The 26,022-nt window shown below is 46.4% G+C and overlaps 1 protein-coding gene across 2 annotated transcripts in view; it reads right to left on the bottom strand.

Annotated features, from left to right (window-relative positions):
* Positions 1–439: 439 nt before the first annotated feature.
* Positions 440–26,022, bottom strand: part of TP53 (tumor protein p53) — a 29,672-nt gene continuing 4,089 nt past the window's right edge. For both annotated transcript variants that reach the window (XM_082197783.1, XM_082197784.1), the window contains exons 2-10: positions 22,110–22,221; positions 20,322–20,528; positions 15,250–15,436; positions 13,234–13,349; positions 11,842–11,951; positions 8,773–9,023; positions 6,103–6,203; positions 4,035–4,129; positions 440–1,492 (exon numbers count right to left, since the gene is read on the bottom strand). In XM_082197783.1, coding sequence (XP_082053909.1) covers positions 1,453–1,492; positions 4,035–4,129; positions 6,103–6,203; positions 8,773–9,023; positions 11,842–11,951; positions 13,234–13,349; positions 15,250–15,436; positions 20,322–20,528; positions 22,110–22,184 — 1,182 coding nt within the window. In that variant the 5' untranslated portion in view covers positions 22,185–22,221 and the 3' untranslated portion in view covers positions 440–1,452. The remainder of the gene's footprint in view (positions 1,493–4,034; positions 4,130–6,102; positions 6,204–8,772; positions 9,024–11,841; positions 11,952–13,233; positions 13,350–15,249; positions 15,437–20,321; positions 20,529–22,109; positions 22,222–26,022) is intronic.

Raw genomic sequence — 26,022 nt, 5'->3', positions numbered from 1 at the left:
TCCAGCCCAGTCCCAGGTTGCGGGAGCAACATCGCTGGTTACCTGTTCCTGCTGGCACCCTGTCCTGCTTTCTGCCAGAGTTCCTGACCTCACCCGACTCCCTGCCTTGGACCCCGTTTCAGCCTTGGACCGGATATGGACCACGCCGCACGATAACCGCCCCCCCCCCGGGGGTCAGCACAAAAGTAATGTTCAGCTTATGGCAAAGAGCGAAGCTGTTTGACATTGCATTATTATTATTATTATTATTATTATTATTATTATTATTATTATTATTATTATTTATTTTAGAAAACCCAGAATGAAAAGTAATGTTCAGCTTATGGCAAAGAGCGAACGATAAAGAAATAAGCAACAACAAAATAATAATATAAAAATACAAACATCTGGGGTGTGTCCCCCCCGGATTTAGAGTCACAAAATACCGCTTGGAGGGATGTTAAGAGGAAAAAACAGGAACAGGAGCAAAGTCTTATCTTTTATTAAAGTACAAAAAATGAGGTTCTACAAAAAGCCATGCAAGGAAAATCGAAGCATATAAAATAAACTACAAAGCAATTAATTGGGGGGGGGAGGCGGAGGATAAAAGGAGAGGGCTTTGCTAAACTTCGGGACAATTAATTGCGGGGGGAAGGGCTGTATGGGAGAGTTTGCTAATGCGTCAGATCATTGTAGTTTTGGGTTTTGTTTTTCTTTCTCCTTTTCTACCTTCCATGATTATTTTATTTGGAAACACACACACACACACCCTCCATTGCCAACCTGGTTTGCCTTTCCAGATGTTCTGGTGCTCCACTCCAGACAGCGATGGCCACCACAGAGCACTGGGAATTGTAGTACAGAGCGCCCGGTGGGCACACCAGGTTGGGGGAAAGGCTGCGCGGTCAAGGAATGTGGAGTATAACCGGGTCTCCACAGTCTAATACTGAACTGAATTAGGGGGTGGGAATGAGTGCCCAACATTTCGCCCTTCCCGTTCCTTAGCAAGCCCTCGCCTGGGGAAATGTATGTGGGGCAGGTTGCAGCGTTACGAAATAAGCAGCAGCTCTTTTGTAAAATAAAAAATAGAAATTAAAAAAAGGAATACTGTTTGAGAAACTCAATTTTTATAAAAATAAAAATAAAAAACGAAGTTTTGACGGAGCAACAGTTCTCCATTCCTCAGTGAGGCGGTTCAGGAAAAAAAACAAGAACTGGCAGTTATTTTGTGCAATTAGGAGAGTGCAGCCTGTCCCAAACCATTTGATGGCAGGGGGGGCGATAAAAAGAGGCACCCCTCCCGCAGCAGCTATAAGGGAAACTCTGATTGGTCCAGGGAGGTTCAGCACTGCTGTGACCTGGCCCAATCAGAAGGCTGGAGAATGGCTCAACCATAAGAAGGGACTTTGGGGGGGGGGGAATGGGGTGAGGAGTTGGGGGGAACAGGGGGGATAGGAGAAGCAGCGCCCCTATTCAGTTGTCCTTCACAACCACAGCCATCTTCTTCTGGAGCCTGGGCAAATAAGAGATGGAAAAGGAGGTGTTAATTTAAGGTTCTCCGTATTTCAAAAAGCGAAAATCTGGAGGTTTTGAGCTATTTTTAAGAAATCGGCCCAAATCGACACTCCCTGACATTTAATAATAATAATAAATTTTATTTATACCCTGCCCTCTGCAGAAAAGGCCAGATTTTTAAAGAAATCCACCCAAATCTACACTCCCCGACATTTAATAATAATAATAAATTTTATTTATACCCCGCCCTCCCCAGCCAAGGCCGGGCTCAGGGCGGCTAACAACCAATAACAAAAACAAGTTGAACGATTACAACTTAAACACAAGATTAAAATGCAACATTAAAACGCAGCCTCATCACAGGAGGAGAAAGGAAAAAAAGAAAGAGGGGGAGGAAATCAAATTTCAGCGATTTCCGCCTGCACGCCGTTTACAAGGGCCAAATAATTCGGCCAGCCCAATTAATCTGAATTTATGGTGCGGTTTACCTCTGTGGATCAGGGCACAAGATCGACATGACTCTAATTATGACATGAAACCGACTGTGATGAGCTCTGGTGACTCTGGACCAAGTCAAGTTGCCAGCCGCTGGCTCAAAGAAAGGCATTTCGGAATATTCTAAATGGCCTCGGTCCAATATACCTGAAGGATCATTCTGCCCGGACACTGAGGTCCAGCTCCGAGGGCCTTCTGGCGGTTCCCTCCCTGCGAGAAGCCCAGTTACAGGGAACCAGGCAGAGGGCCTTATTGGTGGTGGCACCTGCACTCTGGAACGCCCTCCCGTCAGATGTCCAAGAGAACAACAACTACCAAACTTTTAGAAGACATCTGAAGGCAGCCCTGTTTAGGGAAGCTTTTAACGTTTAATAGGCTACTGTATTTTAGTGTTTTGTTGGAAGCCGCCCAGAGTGGCTGGGGAAACCCAGCCAGATGGGCGGGGTATGAATAATAAATTATTATTATTATAATTATTTTTTTATAAAATTTTATTAAGTTTTATCAAACAGAAAGATTTAGAAAAATACAAAAATAAAAAGTACAAAATACAAAAGTATCAATAAGAAAAAAACAAACATTAAACACAAAAAAGAGAAAAAGAAAAAACACATATAAAAGAAAAACAAAATTTCCCTCTTTCTTACTCGTCTTTAAATAACTTATTTTCCTGACTTCCTCACGTCTCCCCTTTTTGTATCCCTTTTTTAAACGTTGGTTCAGCAAATTCATATCCTAATTAGTTTATCTATTATTGATCCCCTCTTACATTTTTCCTTGTTGGTAGAACCCCTTCAATTCATTTCAATGTCTCAGCATTCATATTATTATTATTATAATTATTATCCTGAATATTCACCCACCTCCCACTTAAGGATGAAAACAGGCAAAATTGGTTGCCAAGGACAGAAGACTCAACTCCTTGATGACACCCATCCTCACAATATCGTTGACTTGAAGGCAGACATAAACACTTAGGTTCGGATAATGCTGAGCTGCCATATGTCCAGGTTTTCCAGGACAAGTCCTCTTTTGGGGAGTCGCCATGCCCTCCTGGGCAGATTTTTGCATTTTACATGAAATGTCCTGGTTCTGGGGGGGTTCTTTGTTTTTTTAAAAATTGGGGGGTAGCCCACACTCATAACAGGAGGAGCGAGAAGCCATTATTGGGTGGGGGGAAGAGAAATCAGCAAGCTCTTAAGGCGGGGTGTACTAAGCCTTGAGCGGCTCGAGTCAGTGAGCCAAGCTGCGCCTCGCAAAAGCAAGCAAGCAAGGAAAGGTTTAAAATTCACTGCATGCAATGCCCTAAAAGAAAATGTGATGAAAATAATGTATAGATGGTATATTACACCTGTCAGGTTAGAGAAATTGTATAAAGTTAGTAATAAATGCTGGAAATGTAAAGAAAAAGAGGGAACATTTTATCACATGTGGTGGGAATGTAAAAAGGTGAAATGCTTCTGGGAGATGATATATATTGAAATGAAAAAAAAATGTTGAAATATACTTTTATAAAGAAACCAGAAGCATTTTTACTGGGCATTGTTGGGAGTGATATAAATCGAAAGGAATATAAGCTCTTTTTATATGCAATAACAGCAGCAAGAATATTACTGGCCCAAAAATGAAAGCAAGAAGAACTACCGACGATTGAAGAATGGAGGATGAAGTTAATGGACTATGCAGAACTAGATAAACTAACAAGAAGGATTCGAAACCGGCGGGACCAGAAATTCACGGAAGACTGGAGTAAATTTACGGACTATTTGAAAAGTATTTGTGAAGATCAGACGACGTTTGTAGGTTTGCAAGACGTTTTGTGAGGTGAATTATTGGAAGTATTGAAAAAATGGAGAAGGGGGAGGATGATTTGTTAAGAGATGTAAAGGCAATATAAAGTTAAGAAATGCGTAAGAAGTGGTTAAAACGGTGGGTCATCAGAGGTGCTGATGGAAGTCTAAAAAGATCTAAAAATCAGTGCCAGTCGACACTTGAGACAGATGGAGTCAGGAGAAGGGCAAAGGAGGCAGCGTTTAACCACTCACACTTTGGCCGGCTCCTTGTTTTGCTTCATCAAATCTTGAAACTCGATGGCTTCTTTTATTTTCTTCAGCAGCTGGTACAGCTTCCGGTCACGAGTCTGGAAAGGGAGGAGGAAATATTGTCATTATCAATTCTTCCCATCGTGTTTATTTATACCTTCGCCTTCCCCCACGGACCAGGAACCGAAGCGGCTTACAAAAATTAAAACAGCGCATCTCATCTCAGCTATCTGCCAATCTCCCATTCCCACCACCCTTCTGAGTAATACCCCTCCCCACCTTCTCACTATATAGAAGGATCTGGCAACTTCTGTTTCAGTGTATCTGAAGAAGTGTGCATGCACACGAAAGCTCATACCAAGAACTAACTTAGTTGGTCTTTAAGGTGCTACTGGAAGGCATTTTTTTTATTAAAACAGCGCAGATTGAGATACGAAAAAGCTAAGCGGTGGAAGATCATTGTTCCAAAGTAATTAAGATGCAATTTATTTATTTTTAAAAAAACCTATTAAAATGTAGATAATAAAAGCAGCATGGCACTAGACTATTTAAAAGCCCTTTCCTTAAAATCCCATTGCTTCCCAAGAGCCTGTTGGAATAAAATCATTTTCACCTGCCGGTGGAAGGACAGTCTGGCTTCTCTAAGCAGGGAGTTCCAAAGGTGTCTGGGAGCAGCCACCACCAAGAAGGCCCTGTTCCATGTCCCCACCTGTGAGGGTGGCAGGACCGAGAGAAGCCCCCCCCCCACCGAAGATCTCAGAGTCTGGGCAGGTTTGTATGAGGGAAATACAGTCCTCAGGCACCCTGGGCGCAAGCCATACACAGGGCCTTCTTGGTGGTGGCTCCTCCCAGGGAACTTGGGTTCCAAGAAGTGCTGTTTTGGGGGGACAGGAGGCGGGCGGGTGTGGAAGATTCCCTGGTCCTGAACGAGGCAACTGTGCCCCTGAAAGAGCAGATACACAGCCTGAGACTCATTTTGCACTCACAGCTGTCCATGGAGGCGCAGGTTAATTCTGTGTCCAGGGCAGCTGTCAACCATCTCCATCTGGTACGCAGGATGAGACCCTACCTGCCCGCGGACTGTCTCACCAGGGTGGTGCATGCTCTGGTTATCTCCCGCTTGGACTACTGCAACGCGCTCTACGTGGGGCTACCTTTGAAGGTGACCCGGAAACTGCAATTAATCCAGAATGTGGCAGCCAGACTGGTGACTGGGGGCGGCCGCCGGGACAACATAACACCGGTCTTGAAAGACCTACATTGGCTCCCAGTACGTTTCCGAGCACAATTCAAAGTGCTGGTGTTAACCTTTAAAGCCCTAAACGGCCTCGGTCCTGGATACCTGAAGGAGCGTCTCCACCTCCATCGTTCTGCCCGGACACTGAGGTCCAGCTCCGAGGGCCTTCTGGCGGTTCCCTCCCTGCAAGAAGCCAAGTTACAGGGAACCAGGCAGAGGGCCTTCTTGGTGGTGGCGCCCGCCCTGTGGAACGCCCTCCCACCAGATGTCAAAGAGAAAAACAACTACCTGACATTTAGAAGACATCTGAAGGCAGCCCTGTTTAGGGAAGCTTAAAATGTGTGACATTTTAATGTATTTTTAATACAATAAACCCGGACACTGAGGTCCAGCTCTGAGGGCCTTCTGGCGGTTCCCTCATTGTGAGAAATGAGGTTACAGGGAACCAGGCAGAGGGCCTTCTCGGTGGTGGCGCCCGCCCTGTGGAACGCCCTCCCACCAGATGTCAAGGAAATAAGTAGTTATCTTCTCTTTAAAAGACATCTGAAGGCAGCCCTGTTCAGGGAAGTTTTTAATATTTAATGCTGTATTGTTTTTAACACTCGATTGGGAGCCGCCCAGAGTGGCTGGGGAAACTCAGCCAGATGGGCGGGGTATAAATAATAAATTATTATTATTATTTATTATTATTAATCAGGGAGCGGCCATCTTGCAGCCCCCTCGCAGTCCGAGGGGGGACACTTAAGCCGAAAGGACGCAGTTCGGCGGCAACATTTACGCAAGGTCCGGGACGCGGCTTTCAGGCTTTTCCGCCCCCCGCCCCGCGAAAGTCACCTGGATGGTGTAAACTCTTCCTTCAGCGCTACTGCCGACGCCACTGGGAGCTTCCACGATCCGCTTTTTGGAGCCTCCCAAATCGCTGCTCTGAGAGAAAGCTGTGGAAAGGGACAGGAGGAAGGGTCGATTTATTTTATTTATTAAATCTGCACACACACACACCCCACTTCATGTGCAGCTCTCAGGGCGCTTTTCAACGGTTTGCCACGGAACAAATGCAAAAGGCGTAATAACAATAAAAATCAAAGCAACCATCTCACATGTAGTAATAATATAATTTTATTTATATAACCGCCCTCCCCAGCAGAAGCCGGGCTCAGAGCGGCTAACAACAGTAAAAGTAACACAGTTTACATAAAATCGCAATCAATTAATTGAGATACATTCTAAAATCAATTCATTCTATAATCAATTCAGAGTCAAATTAATGGCAGCCATTGGGCTAGAGTTCTATGAGGATTACAGAAGGAGGGGGTCAGACGTCCAAAGGTCTGCTTGAAGAGGAACAAATATTAAAACAGTGTTACCTTGGCTCCCGGACAAATTGGCTGCCAAAGACCAGAAGCAAGTGTTCCGGTTTGCAAACGTTTTTTGGAAACCGAACGGACGGACTTCCAGAACGGATTGAATTCGTGAACTACGGTACCACTGTATATGCGTCCCCTTTTGAAAGTGCCCTCCGCCCAGGAAAAAAACCCCCCAAACCCAACCATAGAACAGAGGGAGAGAATTGCATTGAGGGGGCAGGCTTGCATTTAAAAATACTTTTATTTTAAAAAACCAGAAGCCTTTTTATTGGGTATAGTGGGTGACGAGATACCAAGGGAGGATAAAAGACTGTTTATGTGTGCGACAACTGCGGCGAGAATCATTTTAGCCCCAAAATGGAAACAAGAAGAAATACTGACGCAAGAAGAGCGGAAGATGAAAATGATGGACTGTGCAGAACTGGCAAATTTGACAAGAAAAATCCGAAACCAGTATTCCCAAAAGGACTGGAGTAAATTTATACAATATTTGAAAGATCACTGTAAGCAATTAACATCACTAGCAGGGTTGCCTGAAGACTTGTGATGGGAAATTTTCTACCTTTCTATATTTAAGTTTCGAGTCCTGTTGTAATGAGTGCAATTAGAACTGGAAAACGCAATGTCAATCAATTGTTTTTGTACCTGGTGTTGGCCGCCCTGAGCCTGGTCTTGGCTGGGGAGGGCGGGGTATAAATAAATTTTATTATTATTATTATTAAAATGCAATGATATAAAGGTTAATTTTGAAAGCCGTGAGGCGGGAGGGAAGGAAGTACCGTATTTTTCGCTCTATAACACGCAACAGACCATAACATGCACGTAGTTTTTAAGAGGAGGAAAACAAGAAAAAAAATATTCTAAACGAAATAGTGGGTATATGATTTTTGTGATTGATGCTGTGGCCACAGACATGTGATCTGACAGTGAGTTTGGAGTAGCCCAATGCAAAAATCCTGAGGATCCATGTGGATCCGTGCTTTGTAACCACGGAGGAGGGAAGGAAGGGGAACCATGGATCCTCTGCTCACGACTGCAGCAGATCCCCCCCCCGCCACCCGCAGGCATTCGCTCCATAACACGCACAGACATTTCCCCTTACTTTCTAGGAGGAAAAAAGTGAGTGTTATGGTGCAAAAAATATGGTAAGTCAATAGGCTCTCAAGAGCCAGGGCAGTAAAGTAGAGAACGATGGTGTGAATGTATATTATTACTGTATTTTTTGCTCTATAAGACGCACCTTTTCCCTTCTAAAAAGTAAGGGAAAATGTGTGTGCATCTTATGGAGCGAGTGCAGGCTGCGCAGTGCTCCCTCTCCCTGTTCTAGCTTCTGGCTTAACTGCGCGAAGCCTCCACAGGGCAGTGGGGTGCCTTCATCCTGCTGCCCTGCAGAGGCTTCACAGGCTGTCCCAGAAGCCTCCGCAGGTCACGGGGATGAAAGCTCCCCGTGCCCTGTGGAGGCTTCGCGCAAACTAGACCAGCTAGACGGAGCGCTGCGCAGTGCTCCCTCTAGCTATTCTGGCTTTTGGATGGCCCCGCAAAGCCTCCGCAGGGCAGGGGGATGTAAGCTCCCTGTACTCTGTGGAAACTTCGCGCAATGCTAGACCAGCTATCCCAGCGGCTATCCCAGAAGCCAGATCCCTCTTGCTGTTCTGGCTTCTGGGATTCAGAATCCCCCCCCTTTATTTCCTCCCCCCCAAACTAGGTGCGTCCTATCATCTGGTGTGTCCTATAGAGCAAAAAATACGGTAAACGGAAAAGAAATAAAAATTACAGTGGTGCCCCGCAAGACGAATGCCTCGCAAGACGGAAAACTCGCTAGACGAAAGAGTTTTCCGTTTTGGAGGTGCTTCGCAAAACGAATCTCCTATGGGCTTGCTTCGCAAGACGAAAATGTCTTGCGAGTTCCTGCGGGTTTTTTCCCCTCCCCCCTTTTCCTAAGCCGCTAAGTCGCTTATCAGCTGATCCGATAAGCCGCTAATCCGCTAAAAGACGCTAATAGCGCTAATCCGCTAATCCTTCAATGGGCTTGCTTCGCAAGACAAAAAAACCGCTAGACGAAGAGAATCACAGAACGGATTCTTTTCGTCTTGCGAGGCACCACTGTATATATATATATCTGAGTAGCAGGCTTGCTTACACGCTCCTGGGCTCCCCGACAACCATTCCTGGGACGACTCCTCTTCAGACTTGCACTGTTTGGCGTTCCCGCTGCCGGCTTCCAGTCGACTCCGCTTGGCGTTCCCACCGCCGTCAGAGTCGGGTTTATTCCTCTTGGTGCTAATTCCAGAGGGAGCCATTCTCTTGAAGTTTTCTTCCTCCGTCTTGCGGTCCCGGCCTGGGCAGGCGCAGACACGGGCCTCAAAGCAGCGTCGTCCGAGGAGCTGGCCCCTGTGGAGAAAGGGGGCAGGATGAGGAGAGGAGACGTCAGACGAGGGAAAACCTTTTTCCTTTTTCTTTGCAGACTCACATCTGAGAAGGCTTCCGGGGGCCGCATACAAGCAGCAAAGGCAGAAAGGGAAGAAGGAATGAATGGGATTTTTTTTTTTACCTCCGCGAACTAGGCTCCCCATGCAGACAAAGAAATAAATAATAATAATAATAATAATAATAATTATTATTTATTTATTTCCCGCCCTCCCCAGCCGAAGCCGGGCTCAGAGCGGCTAACAACAGTAAAATGATACAACACCTGGGCACCCACTTTGCAAATTTGCAAATGACAGCAAGGAAGTCAGGTGACGGCGTTCTCGCAAGTGGTTACAGTGGTCCCTTGGTTCTCAAACGTCTTGGTACCCAAACAACTTGGAACCCAAACACTGCAAACTCGGAAGTGTTCCAGTTTGCGAACTTTTTTCGGAAGCCAAACATGCTCCGTTTTGAGTGTTATGTAATAATAATAATAATAATTTATTTATACCCCGCCCATCTGGCTGGGCTTCCTCAGCCACTCTGGGCGGCTTCCAACAAAATATTAAAACACAGTAAAGCATCAAACATTAAAAGCTTCCCTAAACAGGGCTGCCTTCAGATGTCTTCTAAAAGTCTGGTAGTAGTTGTTCTCTTTGACATCTGGTGGGAGGACGTTCCACAGGCTTCCATTTTGAGTGTTATGCTGAGGTTTGTCAGTTTTTGCTATTTACAGTGGTACCTCAGGTTACAGACTCCACTAACCCAGAAATAGTACCTCGGGTTAAGAACTTTGCTTCAGGATGAGAACAGACGTTGCGCAACGGCAGCAGAGGGAGGCCCCATTAGCTAAAGCTTAACCTCAGGTTAAGAACAGTTTCAGGTTAAGAATGGTCCTCCGGAACAAATTAAGTACTTAACCCGAGGTATTTTGCGTTTTTCCGGCTCTTTTTTGTGACTATGCGGGACCCAGTTCAGCTACTGATTGATTGTGTGACTGCAGCACATTGTTTATTGCTTTCGTTTTATGGATCAATGGTCTTGTTAGAGAGTAAAATCCATGTTTAAATTGCTGTCTCAGGGGTTGTTTTTAAAAGTCCGGAACGGATCGATCCGTTTTGCATTACTTTCTATGGGAAAGCGCACCTTGGTTTTGGAACGCTTTGGTTTTGGAACGGACCTCCGGAACGGATGAAGTTTGAGAACCAAGGTACTGCTATAGCCAGATTTGGACAGGATCCCTCCCTTCCTTGTGGTTCAACAGGATCAGTACCCACCCACCCACCGTCACAGATCTCTAGAGTCACTGGGCAACCTTCTCCCCCCCCCAACCCTGGACCCATAGCTAGAGCAAGGATCTATATAATAATATAATAATAAATTTTTATTTATACCCTGCCCTTCCTGGTTCAAAAACCGGGCTCAGGGCAGCTAACAACAAATTTAAAACACTTAATTGGCTCCTTACCTCTCTCGCCCTGACCTAGCCACTGTGATCCACGCGGCGGTCACCTCCAGACTGGATTATTGTAACTCGCTCTACATGGGGCTGCCCTTGAGACTGACCCAGAAACTCCAGCGGGTGCAGAATGCCGCAGCGAGACTCCTTAGGGGTCCTCGCTCCGAGATCACATTCACCCGGTGCTATACCAGCTGAACTGGCTCCCGGTGGAGTACAGGATCAGGTTCAAGGTGCTGGTTTTAACCTTTAAAGCCCTATACGGCCTAGGACCCTCGTACCTACGGGACCGCCTCTCCTGGTATGTCCCACAGAGAAATTTACGGTCTGCAAATAAAAACACTAAAGATCCCAGGCCTCAGAGAGGTTAGGCTGGCCTCAACCAGAGGCAGGGCTTTTTCGGCTGTGGCCCCGATCTGGCGGAACGCTCTGCCACAAGAGACTAGGGCCCTGCAGGACTTGACATCTTTCCGCAGGGCCTGCAAGACAGAGTTGTTCCGCCTGGCCTTTGGCCAAGGCACAGTCTGACCCCCTCCTCTGGCAACCTGCACAAAATTTTGCTTAATCGGTTGCCATCAATTTGATTTTAATTAATTTTTATAATGAAATATTTTTAGAATGTGTGATTATTTGACTGTTTGATTATTTGATTGTTGTTAGCCGCCCTGAGCCCGGCTTCAGCTGGGGAGGGCGGGATATAAATAAAATTTATTAATTATTATTATTATTATTAATTATTTATTATTTATAAAAGCGGCATAAAATACAGTATAAAAACATGAAAAACAATAAAAATAAAAAAATCAATTAGATAATCCCCAGGGCTAGCTGGCTGAATTGGTCCTACTTGGGCCAGCGAGGAGACCAGGGGAGAATTAGCTGTGGGGTCTCAGAGCGGGTGATCTTCATAAAAAGGGGAAGGGAGGGGAATAAAAGATCAGGCTGGATTCAAATTAAAGGCCAGGCGGAATAGCTCTGTCTTACAGGCCCGACGGAAGGAGGTTAAATCCTGAAGGGCCCTGGTCTCAAGGGATCTAGAGTCAAGTACCAGAGAAATTTTCAAGTGACCGTCAAGCTGGTCCTCAGATCTCACGAGAAATCTGGTTCTAGAGTTGCTTCAACTCTGCCTGTGACCTCTCTATCTGCAAACAGGAGTTCAGAGTCCCATCTCCCGGCCCCAGACCCAGGGGCACTGGCCTCATCCTTCCCAGAGAACCCAGGAGTCCTGGAAGCCAGGAGACAGCGCCCCCAATGCACTCTCGAGGGCCCTCCTTGGGGGGCAAGGAGGTGCCGGGGGGAGGAGGGAGAAGAGAGGAAGAGGATGAGAAGTGTTTTACGCACAGGTGGGTCTCCAGGGTGATGATGATCAGGATGGGGCGGCGGTTCATGCCCCCCTGGCAGGAACTGTTGCACATGAAGTTGTAGAGGATTTTGCTGCTCTCCGTCCCCAGCTGAAAGGCAAAGAGGGGGCAGGAATTGGGGCACAAGGACCTGCTGATCTCCCCCCCCCCCAGACTATTCAAGGGGAGCGTCTTTGCAAGGTGCAGTGCAAAATTATTACTACTATAATTACAATTATTATCAGCAGGGAGAAAGTGTGCAATTTTCTTTGCAAGCCGCATTGTATTAAAATTACAGTGGTACCTCAGGTTACAGACTCCGCTAACCCAGAAATAGTACCTCGGGTTAAGAACTTTGCTTCAGGATGAGAACAGAAATCGCGCAGTGGCGGCGCAGCAGCCGTGGGAGGCCCCATTAGATAAAGTGGTGATTCAGGTTAAGAACAGTTTCAGGTTAAGAACGGACCTCTGGAACGAATTAAGTACTTAACCAGAGGTAACGGTAAAGGGACCCCTGACCATTAGGTCCAGTCGTGGCCGACTCTGGGGTTGCAGTGCTCATCTCGCTTTATTGGCTGAGGGAGCCGGCATACAGCTTCTGGGTCCTGTGGCCAGCAAGACCACGCCACTTCTGGCGAACCAGAGCAGCGCACGAGACGCTGTTTACCTTCCCCGCCAGAGCGGTACCTATTTATCTACTTGCACTGGTGCGCTTTCGAACTGCTAGCTTGGCAGGAGCAGGGACCGAGCAACAGGAGCTCACCCCGTTGCGGGGATTCGAACCGCCAACCTTCTGATCGGCAAGTCCCAGGCTCTGTGGTTTAACCCACAGTGCCACCTGCGTCCCTATAGCCAGAGGTACCACTGTATAATTAATATTATTAATTAAACGTGCATACTATAGCCCTACATCCAAAGATCTCGGGCGGTTCACAGCGTTAAAAATACAGCGGAACCTCAGTTGTCGAAGCTTCGGAGGCAGAACAATTTGGAACCCAAACGCCGACAGATTCGGAAGAGAATGCTTCCGTTTTTGAACGGCTTCCAAGGCACGGTTCTCCATCTGTCAATGGATTTTGCCGGCCAGCGATCGCACCTCTGTTGTCGAACATTTCGGAAACCGAAAGGCCTTCCAGAACGGATTACAGTTCGGCAACCGAGGTTTCGCTGTTAACGCAAGATAAAAAACGCTCCATCGCCAAACAGAGTTCGGAAACTTCAGTTTGGAGCAGAACTCAGCAGCCAGGACAAGACAGCTTGACCCATTTGCACCGATCCTGGCCCGACGTCACCGGCTGCCGTGACACCTGAACGCAAAAGGTAGATCTCCAGCGTGATCCGGGGATCTTTTCCCGGTCCAAGCCCCCTCCCCCAACGCCCCAATTTCGATAACCTGGGGTGCCTCGTAGGGAACGACGACGCTGTGGCGCTTGGTGTTCTGGTCAGATAAGTACTGGGCCTGCCGGTTCCCTTCCACCCGGATCAGGTGCTCGGCGGGGGCGATGCCTCCTGGAGGACACAAAACCGGATCGGGGCCGGGCGGGGGAGGGAGAAAGGGGGGAGAGAGAGAGAGAGAGAGAGAGAGAGAGAAAAGCGTGGGGACGGCTGCTTTGCAAAAGGGACAAAGGATTGGGTGCGGATGGCACCTGCGGCGCTCAAAACGGGAACGTGTGCCGCGTGATGGTTTTGACGGCGTGGCCTCTGAGCGCGCACAGAGGGCCCACCCCACACCGGAGGCTAACCACCCCCAAACCGCCTGCTCCACATAGGTAAAGATAAAGGGCCCCCTGATCATTAGGTCTAGTCAAGGCCGACTCTGCGGTTGCGGCACTCATCTCGCTTTATTGGCCGAGGGAGCCGGCGTACAGCTTCCGGGTCATATGGCCAGCATGACTAAGCCACTTCTGGCAAACCAGAGCAGCGCACGGAAAGGCCGTTTACCCTCCCGCCAGAGCGGTACCTATTTATCTACTTGCACTGGTGTGCCTTCGAACTGTTAGGTTGGCAGGAGCAGGGACCGAGCAACGGGAGCTCACCCCGTCGTGGGGATTTGAACCGCCGACCTTCTGATCGGCAAGTCCTAGGCTCTGTGGTTTAACCCACAGCGCCACCCGCGTCCCTCGGAGTAAATCTCAAGGAGGGTTACCTGGGGAGATGCTAAGAGGCAAGAGGAAGTCAGGTGAGCACTGGGGGCGTAAATCGCCGCCCAGCTTAGGAAAGGTCCTTTCGCCAGATCAAGCTCATCCTGTTTCACTGAATTAATCAAACTAGTTTCAATCAGGTTCTGAGCCAATGCGCAATTCATCGCTCTTGTTCCGAGATTTATGGTGTTATTCTTATCTCCCTCAGTGCGCTGTCCGAACCACTCTTCCGAATAACGTTTTTTAATAGTGCAGGGGAACCGATTCTCAAACTTTTCCCCACGAGTTGCACTTCCAGGATAAAAATCTGTTCATGCGACACCAAATTTGTTGCTAAGAAATACGACGGAAAATGAAAAGAAACAACTGCTCTGTTTATAGTGAATAACACAGTTGCTTTATAATTTAATTGTATATAATCTAATTGCACTTTAGACCCAGGTTGAGGTAGCCAAAACTGAATGTCTAGGCACCTTTTCTTTATAGTGAGGATTATTATTATTATTATTATTATTGCTTTTATTTCTGTCCCACTTTGTTTTTGTTTTTAAGTTCCTCTTCAACCAGACCTTTTGTTGTTGTTGTTGTTATTTATACTTTTCAAGTTTATACATTTCATTTATTTATTTACCGTATTTTTCGCTCTATAAGACGCACCAGACCACAAGACGCACCTAGTTTTTGGAGGAGGAAAACAAGAAAAAAAATATTCTGAATCTCAGAAGCCAGAACAGCAAGAGGGATCGCTGCGCAGTGAAAGCAGCAATCCCTCTCGCTGTTCTGGCTTCTGGGATAGCTGCGCAGCCTGCATTCGCTCCATAAGACGCACACACATTTCCCCTTATTTTTTAGGAGGGGAAAAGTGAGTCTTATAGAGCAAAAAATACGGTATTTATTTGTGTTTGTTTTCCTTTCTGTTTCCCTTTTCCTCTTTTTTTGTAACCTTCCTTAATTTCTTTTTCCTTTTTCAAGTGTGCAAGTATTGATTTCTATGTATTTGCCAATAAAATTGAATAACATTTTTAATACATATATAATACATATATATATAAATCAAGTCTTACTGACTAGTCATTTAAATAATCGTGATTTGATCTGATTTAAATCAAACCCACCCTGACCACAAAGCATGCATTTGGACGGGGGAGGAAAGAGGAAGCGTGCACTGGGTTCGAATCCTTTGTAGACAAGGCCTTGTCCTCGTCCCCAGAGACCAGCCCCCCCCCCTTGCCCAAAAGAGCCAGCCCATTCCCTCTGCGGGAGCTTACCGCGGCTGCCCTCGCCAGAGCGCTCGTGGTGCGGGCATCGCTTGACCACCTCGGCGATGTGCTCCGACTTCTTGAAGATGGCCGTGGTGCGGATGATGGCCGAGGGAGGGGGCGGCGTGGCCACTTTGATGAGGACGGGGCAAGTCTTGCCCATCTGGCAGTAGAGCTTGTTGAGATCCGGTGAGTACTACACGTTGAAAAAGAGAGGGAGAGAGAACATTACAAGATGGAAATGATACGATTTATTATCATCACCTTGCCAACAAAGGTCCGTCTAGTTAAAGCTCTGGTTTTCCCAGTAGTGATGTATGGGAGTGAGAGCTGGACCATCAAGAAGGCTCATCGCCGAAGAATGGATGCTTTTGAATTCTGGTGCTGGAGGAGACTCTTGGGAGTCCCATGGACTGCAAGAAGATCAAACCTCTCCATTCTGAAGGAAATCAGCCCTGAGTGCTCACTGGAAGGACAGATCCTAAAGCTGAAGCTCCAAGACTTTGGCCACCTCATGAGAAGAGAAGACTCCCTGGTGTTGGGAAAGATGGAGGGCACAAGGAGAAGGGGATGACAGAGGATGAGATGGTGGGACAGTGTTCTTGAAGCTACCAGAATGAGTTTGACCAAACTGCGGGAGGCAGTGGAAGCCAGGAGTGCCTGGCGTGCTCTGGTCCTGGGGGTCACGAAGAGGCAGACACTACTAAACAACAACAACAGGCGCCGGCGCAGCTTGCAAGCACACAAGCAACATTTAAAAAACAGCTTAAAAAGCAAGTTAAAAAGGATAACTGTAAGATGTCCAAACAACTGGCTCCTCCAGCCTCCGAGGGAACCCAGGCGTCCGGGCCCCCCTCAACCTCGGAGTCGAATCTATACTCATTCTGGCGCTGTAAACCCTACAATTCTGTCCCACCCCACCTCAACAGCTCCCTTCTTCTCTCCCCAAATGCCCTAGATCAAATACTGGTAGATCACCGGATGTCTGCGGTAGATCACCGGCTCTCCGCAAAGCAGCTCAAGAACTTTGGCTCCCCTAAAAAAAGCTCAAAAACTTCCCCCCAAAACAGGGCTTTCCTTCCTACAAAAAACAGCTCAACGACTTTGACCTGAACCCCTAAAAAACGGGAGTAGATCACTGCCAGTTTTTAACTCTGCGAGTACCGTATTTTTCGCCCTGTAGGATGCGCTTTTTCCCCTCCAAAAATGAAGGGGAAATGTTTGTGCGTCCTATGGAGCGAATGCAGGCTTTTGCTGAAGCCTGGAGAGCGAGAGGGGTTGGTGCGCGCCGGGGGGGGGTTATTTCCCCCCAAAAAAACTATGGGGCGAAAAATACGGTAGATCACGAGTTGGCCACCTCTGGCCTAGATTTTATATGCTTGCAGGATAATCCAGCCCCCTCCTTCACCCTCACAGGAATGTATTAAGCCTGACCCACCCCCAAGAATTTTTAGCACCCCTCAAAAAACGTAGGAATCAATTCACACCCATCCTTTTAGGTAACCCCCCCCCCCAAAAAAAACCCCAGCAGTCTTTTTGCTGGCCCTTTGCTTTACATTAAAATTCCTTTCCTGACACTGTTTTTTTTGGGGGGGGGGATAGTGATCTCGACCACACAGGATTTCCCCCCCAAAAAAAAGCCACACACACCACGATCCTATTAACATGCTCAAAGTTCAACTAACCTTTTCGGCCATCACGGCACAAGATCGAGGGATTTAATTTCGGACACTGAGCACTCCCAGCAACACACGAAACTCAATGAACTGCGCAAGGAGGAGAGCAAAACATGTCCAAACTTGCCTTGCGGAGTTGTTTGGGGGGGGGGCCTGGAGAAAAGGGGCCTGGTCTCAAGTCCAGCCTCCTCAAATATCCGCCTTTAAAAAGCTGCGAGACTCGGGTCGCAGTCACAACATGCGACCAAAGCACCACTTCCCAAAGCCGGGAGTTTTTTCCGCCCAAAGAATTGCGGGAACTGTAGTTTACTGAGGGTGCTCAGAGGCAAGAGGAGGCCCCTTCCCTAGTGTCCCGTCCCCACTGTGGGATCTACAATTCCCAGAGCAGTTTAATAATCAACCACCACCCCTTTCTGGGAATTGTAGCTCTGTGAGGGAAAGAAGGGGAGCCTTAAACTATAACTCCCAGAACTCTTGGGTGGGAGGAAGCGATTGACGGGTTAAAAGTGGGACGGTGCTGCTTTAAATGTACAGTGGTACCTCCGCTTAAGTGCTTAATTCGTTCCGGAGGTCGGTTCTTAACCTGAAGCACCACTTTAGCTAATGGGGCCTCCTGCTGCTGCCGCGCCGCTGGAGCCCGATTTCTGTTCTCATCCTGAAGCAAAGTTCTTAACCTGAAGCACTATTTCTGGGTTAGCAGAGTATGTAACCTGAAGCGTATGTAACCTGAGGTACCACTGTACAGTGGCGCCCCGCAAGACGAATGCCTCGCAAGACGGAAAACTCGCTAGACGAAAGAGTTTTCCGTTTTGGAGGTGCTTCGCAAAACGAATCTCCTATGGGCTTGCTTCGCAAGACGAAAATGTCTTGTGAGTTCCTGCGGGGTTTTTTTCCCTCCCCCCCTTTTTCTAAGTCGCTAAGCCACTTATCAGCTGATCCGATAAGGCGATAAGCCGCTAAAAGCGCTAATCCGTCAATGGGCTTGCTTCACAAGATGAAAAAACAGCTAGATGAAGAGAATCACAGAACGGATTCTTTTCGTCTTGCGAGGCACCACAGTATAGTGAAAATGGGGCCTTAGGAATTTCTTGACAAGTCTTCAAAGTGAATTTCCTTATCCCATCTGCGCCATACATTTAATCTCTTTAAACGGTAAAAACTGAGCGCACCCCCCAATGTATGTATGTATGTATGTATATCTATCCATCTATCTCAGGGAAACTGTAGTTTATAAAGGGTCCGAATATCCCTTTTACAAAAACCAGAGTTCCCTGGGAAGAAGGATGGACTGTTAAACTACTCTGGGAATTATAGTTCTGTGAGGGGAATAGGGGCTCTCTCAGCACCTGGAACAAGCTACAGCTCCCAGAATCCTTTGGGGTCGGTGAAGCCATGATGGTTTGGACGTGTGGCATCACAGCGCTTCAAACGCATGGCGCCAAGGCGGCCGACATCCTTCAGCTGGGTTCCCCTGAGCTGCTTTGAACTACAACTCCCACCGGTCGCCAGGCGGCACGGCAGGAGTCAAGGATGGGCGCCATCTGCCCAAAGTGCATTTCTAAAAAGAATGTGGCTATTTCTGAACATTTTGGGAAGGAGAGAGGAGGCTAGGGTCTTCTGCTTGTGAAAATGAAGCGTTAATGGGTGACAGAGATTGGCACCAAGATATAAGACTTTGAAAAGCTGGTATCACTGGACCCAAGTTCAGCTATTCCTGCCATCGCAAAAGGGTTTGACAACATTTGACAAATTCTACGATTCTACAAATCGATTAAATTAGTTAAGAATTAATTGTAGAGTTAGTTACAGTGGTGCCCCGCAAGACGAAATTAATTCGTTCCGCAATTTTTGTCGTCTAGCGAATTTTTCGTCTTGCGAAGCACGAAATCCCATAGGAATGCATTGAAAATCAATTAATGCGTTCCTATGGTCAAAAAAAGTCCAAACAAAGCCAAATTTGGTACAACAACAGTTTATTAACTGCTCTTTAAAGTCACACATACTGTAAAGAGCAGTTCAAAAATTTAAGGGAAAATAAATTAACTTTATAAACAAAACATGTCTTTGTTTTTAGTCAAAGAAAAAAAGTCGCGAGACGTTTTCGTCTTGCGAAGCAAGCCCATAGGGGAAATTCGTCTTGCGAGGCAAATCGCGAACGGAAAAACCTTTCGTCTAGCGAGTTTTTTGTATTGCGAGGCATTCGTCTTGCGGGGCACCACTGTAATTTTGAAAGCCAGGGCAGTAAAGTCAATAATGATATTGTAAATGTATATTATTAACTGGGAAATTAAGATTGCTGGAAGAAATATCAACAACCTCAGATATGCAGATGACGCCACCTTGATGGCAGAAAGTGAGGAGGAATTAAAGAACCTTTTAATGAGGGTGAGAGAGGAAAATGCAAAATATGGTCTGAAGCTCAACATCAAATAAACGAAGATCGTGGCCACTGGTCCCATCACCTCCTGGGAAATAGAAGGGGAAGAAATGGAGGCAGTGAGAGATTTTACTATCTTGGGCTCCAGGATCACTGCAGATGGTGACAGCTGTCTTGAAATTAAAAGACGCCTGCTTCTTGGGAGAAAAGCAATGACAAACCTAGACAGCATCTTAAAAAGCAGAGACATCACCTTGCCGACAAAGGTCCGTATAGTTAAAGCTATGGTTTTCCCAGTAGTGATGTATGGAAGTGAGAGCTGGACCATAAAGAAGGTCCATAAACGACCATATATTCAACACAAAAAAACAGCGACAATTTGTTGCTGACAAAGTATAGCTGGGCATATAAAGGGCCCCGTTACCTTCAGTAGCTTATAATAATAATAATAATTTATTATTTATACCCCACCCATCTGGCTGGGTTTCCCCAGCCACTCTGGGCAGCTTCCAACAGAATATTAAAAGGTAAAGGGACCCCTGACCGACTTTGGGGTTGCGGCACTCATCTCACTTTATTGGCCAAGGGAGCCGGCATACAGCTTCTGGGTCATGTGGCTAGCATGGCTAAGCCGCTTCTGGTGAACCAGAGCAGCACACGGAAACACCGTTTACCTTCCCGCCGGAACGGTACCTATTTATCTACTTGCACTGGTGGGCTTTCGAACTGCTAGGTGGGCAGGAGCAGGGACTGAGCAACGGGAGCTCACCCTGTCATTGCGGGGATTCGAACTGATCGGCAAGTCCTAGGCTCTGTGGTTTCACCCACAGCGCCACCCGCATCCCAACAGAATATTAAAAACATGATAAAACATCAAACATTAAAAACTTCCCCAAACAGGGCTGCCTTCAGATGCTTAGGGCCTCATCAGACCTAAATCCGGCCCCCAATGTACCCCAACCCATTATTATTTTTTAAAATAGATCATTTCCGCTGCCCCACTTCCACCCCCCTGCCCAGCTCCGTACGGTGCAGGTGACAGATTTGGCGGTCCCCGACGGCTCAAACGCCAACTCGAACCCGTGCTCGCCAGGGTAGTTTTCAGTGGAAGGGACGGCCGAGGTGGTGGGGAGGATTATGGCCTCGCTGCTCTGCTCGCCCCCCTGGGGGGCACTGCCCTCCTCCGGAAAAGGAAGGGCAAAGGTCTCCAGGGTCAGGTCTTTATGAAGTTCCTCCTGGGAGGGGCAGAGGGTGGGAAGAGAGAAAGAAATTAAAAAGAGAATTACGGGGTTGCAATTTGAAGGGAGCTGAGCGAGCCGAAGCAATGTGGTCTGAGCAGGACAAGTGCCCAAATATCATCATCATCTTCTTCTTCCAGTGGTACCTCGGTTCTCAAACTTCATCAGTTCCAGAAGTCCGTTCCAAAACCAAGGCGCGCTTTCCCGTAGAAAGCAACGCAAAACAGATTAATCCCTTCCAGACTTTTGAAAGCAACCCCTAAAACAGAACTTTAAGATGGATTTTACTCTCTAACGAGACCATGGATCCATAAAACGAAAGCAAAAAAACCCATGTACTGCAATCACTCAATCACTCAATCACTCAATCCATCGGTAGCCAAAAAACCCCGTATTTTTCGCTCCATAAGACGCACCTAGTTTTTAGAGGAGGAAAACAAGGGGAAAAAATATTCTGAATGAAACAGTGGATGTATGATTTTTGTGGTTCATGCTGTGGCCACAGACACGATATGTGATTTGATGGTGAGTTTGGGGTAGCCCAATGCAAAAATCCTGAGGATCCATGTGGATCCGTGCTTTGTAACCACGTTTTTGCGCCATTGTGGCCCCACGAAACAGTGGGTGCGTGATTTTTTTTTGGGTGCAGGCTGTAGCCATGGACATGCTATGTGATCTGATGGTGAATTTGGGGGGACCCAATGCAAAAATCCTGAGGATCCATGGGCTGTTACCTCCCCCCTCCCAGGCAGCCTCCTTTACCAGTAGCGTCCCTTATCTCCCTCCCCGATCGCTTGCCGATCAGCTGCTTCCTTTCAACACCCCCTTCCCTCTTTCTAAAAAAAAAAAAGAGCATGATCTTCTTTTCTCCCCTGGGCAATTTGGCTCCAGGGACCAGGCATTCGCTCCATAAGACACACAGACATTTCCCCTTACTTTTTAGGAGGAAAAAAGTGCGTCTTATGGAGCAAAAAATACAGTAGTTTCCTATTTAACTTACATTATAGTCCAAAGGCTATTCATCAGGAAATAAGGATTTATTTCCTGTTTTAAGTTTTTCATGTGTGCTAAAACTCAGTCCAAGTTTAAAAAACAAAACAAAAAAAACCATTTAACCCCATCAGTTAATAAACATGGATACATATGCTATAAAGTTATTCTTTTAGTTAAATAGTTTCGATTGTTATTAAGGAAATGGTTATTTTTCTCTTTCCAGCAAAGTACAGCAGAAAAGTTGTCCAACTATAAACAGTTGACTTATTAAACCTCACAATAATTACACAATTATCTATGTATTTCTAACAGTATAAACAAATCAGTAATTTTTGATATAACTGTAAAAACCACTCTGAAAATTTATTCATTCCAAAAATGAAACCTTCATCTGGTTGTAAATATTAAGATTATACCAGCAAGAATGAATCATTCTGTAAAAAAATAAATGATTTAAATCAAGTCTTACTAACTAGTAATTTAAATTGTGATTTAAATCGATTTGATTTAAATCAAATCCACCCTGTATTAGATCAAACCGATCGAGTCCCTTTCCAACTCTACAATTCTACTAATTCCACTTACCTCAAAATCTGTGCTGGACTGCATGCAAGTCCATAGCTCATTGAACACCGCGTCGGATTCAAACAACTGTTCCATCTTCAAAGCCGGGAGCAGGAGAAGCAGACAGATGTCGCTTGAAAATAAGATACAGATTTGTTAGATATCGGTCCCTCTATCTCAGGCCTAGGCAAACTCCGGCCCTCCAGGTGTTTTGGGAATACAACTCCCATCATCCCTAGCTAACAGGACCAGTGGTCCGGGACGAAGGGAAATGTAGTCCCAAACATCTGGAGGGCTGGAGTTTGCCTATGCCTGCTGTCTCCTTCGTTCAGCCTTCTCCAGCCCAATGCCTTTCCAGATGTTTCGGGCCTACAACTCCCACCATCCTCTGCTGCGGATGATGGGAACTGTAGTCCCAAACATCTGGAGGGCTGGAGTTTGCCTAGGCCTGCTCTGCCTCCTCCATCCAGCCTTCTCCAGATGTTTTGGGACTATAACTCCCATCATCCTCTGCTGCGGATGATGGGAATTGTAGTCTTAAACATCTGGAGGGCCAGAGTTTGCCTTGGCCTGCTCTGCCTCCTCCGTTCAGCCTTCTCCAGCCCAATGCCTTTAAAGATGTTTGGGGACTACAACTCCCATCATCCTCTGCCGCGGATGATGGGAATTGTAGTCCAAAACATCTGGAAAGGGGACCAGATCGAGGGAGGAGGACTTCGTTTCAAAACAGGTAATCTGCTAATCACAGTTCTCTTTCTCCCCCTTACTCCAAGGCAAACCATCAAGGGGAAGGCGCAGAGACGATACCTAGGCCACTCGCATACATGAATTCGTTTGCAATATTACTGCACTGCAACAGAAACACAGGATTGTACAACTGGAAGGAACCCAGGAGTCATCTAGTCCAAGCCCTTCATCTGGTTGTAACTATTAAGATAATAACAGCAAGAATTAGTCTTTGGGGGGGGGATTTAAATCAAGTCTTACTGACAAGTGATTTAAACCAATTTGAAGATATTTTTATTAGTTTTACAAGAAATTTTAAGACAGTACTAACATATACAAAGACATACAAACATGTATAGTTTCATAAACAAATTTTCATAAACTTCGTTCCTCAGACTTCCCCATACCTCCCCTTTCTGCATCCCAATGCCCAAAGTTTTTCAGCAACTTCTAATAATTCTGTCAAAGGTATGTCTTACTAGCATTTCCTTCAATCTGGTATTATCTCGCTGTAACCCTTTCATTCTAAAAACCTTGACATCTTAACCTTCATCAAGTTTGTAGTAGTCCTTAAGATAAATTTTAAATTTCTTCCATTCTTCTTCTGCCATCTCTTTCCCCTGATCGCGGATTCTGCCGGTCATCTCCGCCAATGTCATATAGTCCATCACTTTCATCTGCCATTCTTCCAGAGTGGGGATTTAAACCAATTTGATTTAGTTGTGGTTGCTGCTCATATTTTGTTAGCTAAAAAGTGGAAAACCCAAGAATTACCAACGATAAAAGAATGGCAGGTGAAGATGGTGGATTTTTCGGAGCTAGCCGACCTAACCGGAAGAGTCCAGGAAGAGTGGATTAAATTTAATGATTACTTAGTTAAATATGGTTAAGTTAAATTAACTGAAAACAGCTTGCAGATACTTAATTGGCATTGGATTTTATTTATGTTAAGTGTCGAATTAATATGTTTAAATCCATAAGGTGAAGATTTAAGGGTGTTAATGTTTAAGTTAAATTTCATAAGAATTGGGATTTGGAAAACCGTTAAAAGGATATGCAATGAAATTCAACCAAGGGGAAGCGAGGAAGTCACTGAACAATGTTAATAAGTGTAATTTTCAATAAGGCTATGATTCATTTATGTTTGTTTGTTTGTCTTGTGTGTTTGTTTGTTTGTTTATAATATTGTGAAAACCAATAATTTTTTTGAAAAATAAACCAATTTGATTTAAATCAGAACCACCCCGGATACAGCCGACAATCGGATTGGCTCTTTTTGCTGCTGCATCCCACTGCTGGCCTCATGTCTAGCTACAGGGGTCCCTTGGTTCTCAAACGCCTTGGTACTCAAACAACTTGGAACCCAAACACTGCAAACCTGGAAGTAATTGTTCCGGTTTAGGAACTTTTTCCGGAAGCCGAACATGCTCCGTTTTGAGTGCCACACATCTGGTTTGAGTGTTATGTCTCTTTTTGCTATTTATTTTGCCTTTTTGTTTTTGCGGCTCTTTTTTTGCTGTTATTGTGACTGTGTGGAACCCAGTTCCGCTACTGATGGATTGACTGTGTGACTGCAGTACATTGTTTATTGCTTTCATTTTATGGATCAGCGGTCTTGTTAGAGCAGGGGTAGGCAAACCGAGGCCCGCGAGCCGGATCCGGCCCAATCGCCTTCTCAATCCAGCCTGGACAATCCGTGAATCAGCGTGTTTTTACATGTGTCCTTTTATTTAAAATGCATCTCTGGGTTATTTGTGGGGCCTGCCTGGTGTTTTTACATGAGAAGAATGTGTCCTTTTATTTAAAATGCATCTCTGGGTTATTTGTGGGGCACAGGAATTCATTCACTTTCCCCCCCTTCAAAATATAGTCTGGCCCCCCACAAGGTCTGTCTGAGGCACAGTGGACCGGCCAACGGCTGAAAAAGGTTGCTGACCCCTGCCTTAGAGAGTAAAATTCATGTTAAATTGCTGTTTTAGGGGTTGTTTTTAAAAGTCTGGAACGGATTAATCCGCTTTGCATGACTTTCTATGGGAAAGTGCGCCTTGGTTTTGGAACACGCTTTGGTTTTGGAACAGACCTCCGGAACGGATTACGTTTGAGAACCAAGGTACTAAGACCATCATTTCTCACTGGATGGGGAAGATAATAAAACATGGCAAAGGCATAGCTGCCAACCGTCCCTTATTTGGCGGGACAGTCCCTTATCCCAGCGCCATGTCCCTCTGCCGTCCCTTATTGATGATGTCCCTTAAATTTCCCGGGTTTCAAAGGAAGCAGCTCCTCTCCCTCCCTCCCTGCCGGCCAGGGAGGAGGGAGGCTCCAGCTGTGTTGCTTGGCTGCATTGCTCACCCAATAAGGAGTCTGAGAACGACTGGGGGGTGGAGCTTGCATGCCTTGTGCCAATCAAATCGGCCGCGTTGCCTGGGGACTCGCCTTTGCTCAGCGCTTCCCAGCGGAGAGGGGACAGTGGTTTTCCTTGCTGCATCCCCTTTGCCGGGTTGCTGCGCTGTGGGAACCATCGCTTGAGGCTTCGTTTGGCTGCTGGCTGGGCTTTCTGCCTTTGGCTCAGAAGTTGAACATACCTGTGCTCTGAAAATCCCTTATTTTGGCTGCTGATCCCTTATTTTTGAGGCTGCTGGTCCCTTATTTTCAAATCTGTAAGCTATGGGCAAAGGCAGGAAAGCTTATGACACTTTCAGTTGCCCAAGGACCCCAAACAGGTGTCAATCAGCCAAGGAAGAGATCCTTATGGCCTTATGGATTCTCCCAGAATCTTAAATGTCCGGAAATTCTCAGGATTTACTAAGCTGAACTCTCTTGGCACATCACTAAGTTTTACCAACTAATACTGACCGCACGAAACAGACTTAACTCAATTATCTGATCATGAGAGCAGCAACTCGTGGGCACCACGTAATAATACATATTCCCCATATTCCTACAAGGGACGCGGGTGGCGCTGTGGGTTAAACCACAGAGCCTAGGGCTTGCTGATCAGAAGGTTGGTGGTTTGAATCCTCGTGACGGGGTGAGCTCCCGTTGCTCGGTCCCTGCTCCTGCCAACCTAGCAGTTCGAAAGCACGTCAAAGTGCAAGTAGATAAATAGGTACCACTCCAGCGGGAAGGTAAACGGCGTTTCTGTGCCCTGCTTAGTCCTGCTGGCCACATGACCTGGAAGCTGTACTCCGGCTCCCTCGGCCAGTAA

The sequence above is a fragment of the Podarcis vaucheri genome (assembly GCF_965113315.1).
Source record: "Podarcis vaucheri genome assembly, chromosome: 13".
Taxonomy (NCBI): Eukaryota; Metazoa; Chordata; class Lepidosauria; order Squamata; family Lacertidae; genus Podarcis; species Podarcis vaucheri.
This window is presented reverse-complemented; position numbering and strand designations above follow the sequence as displayed.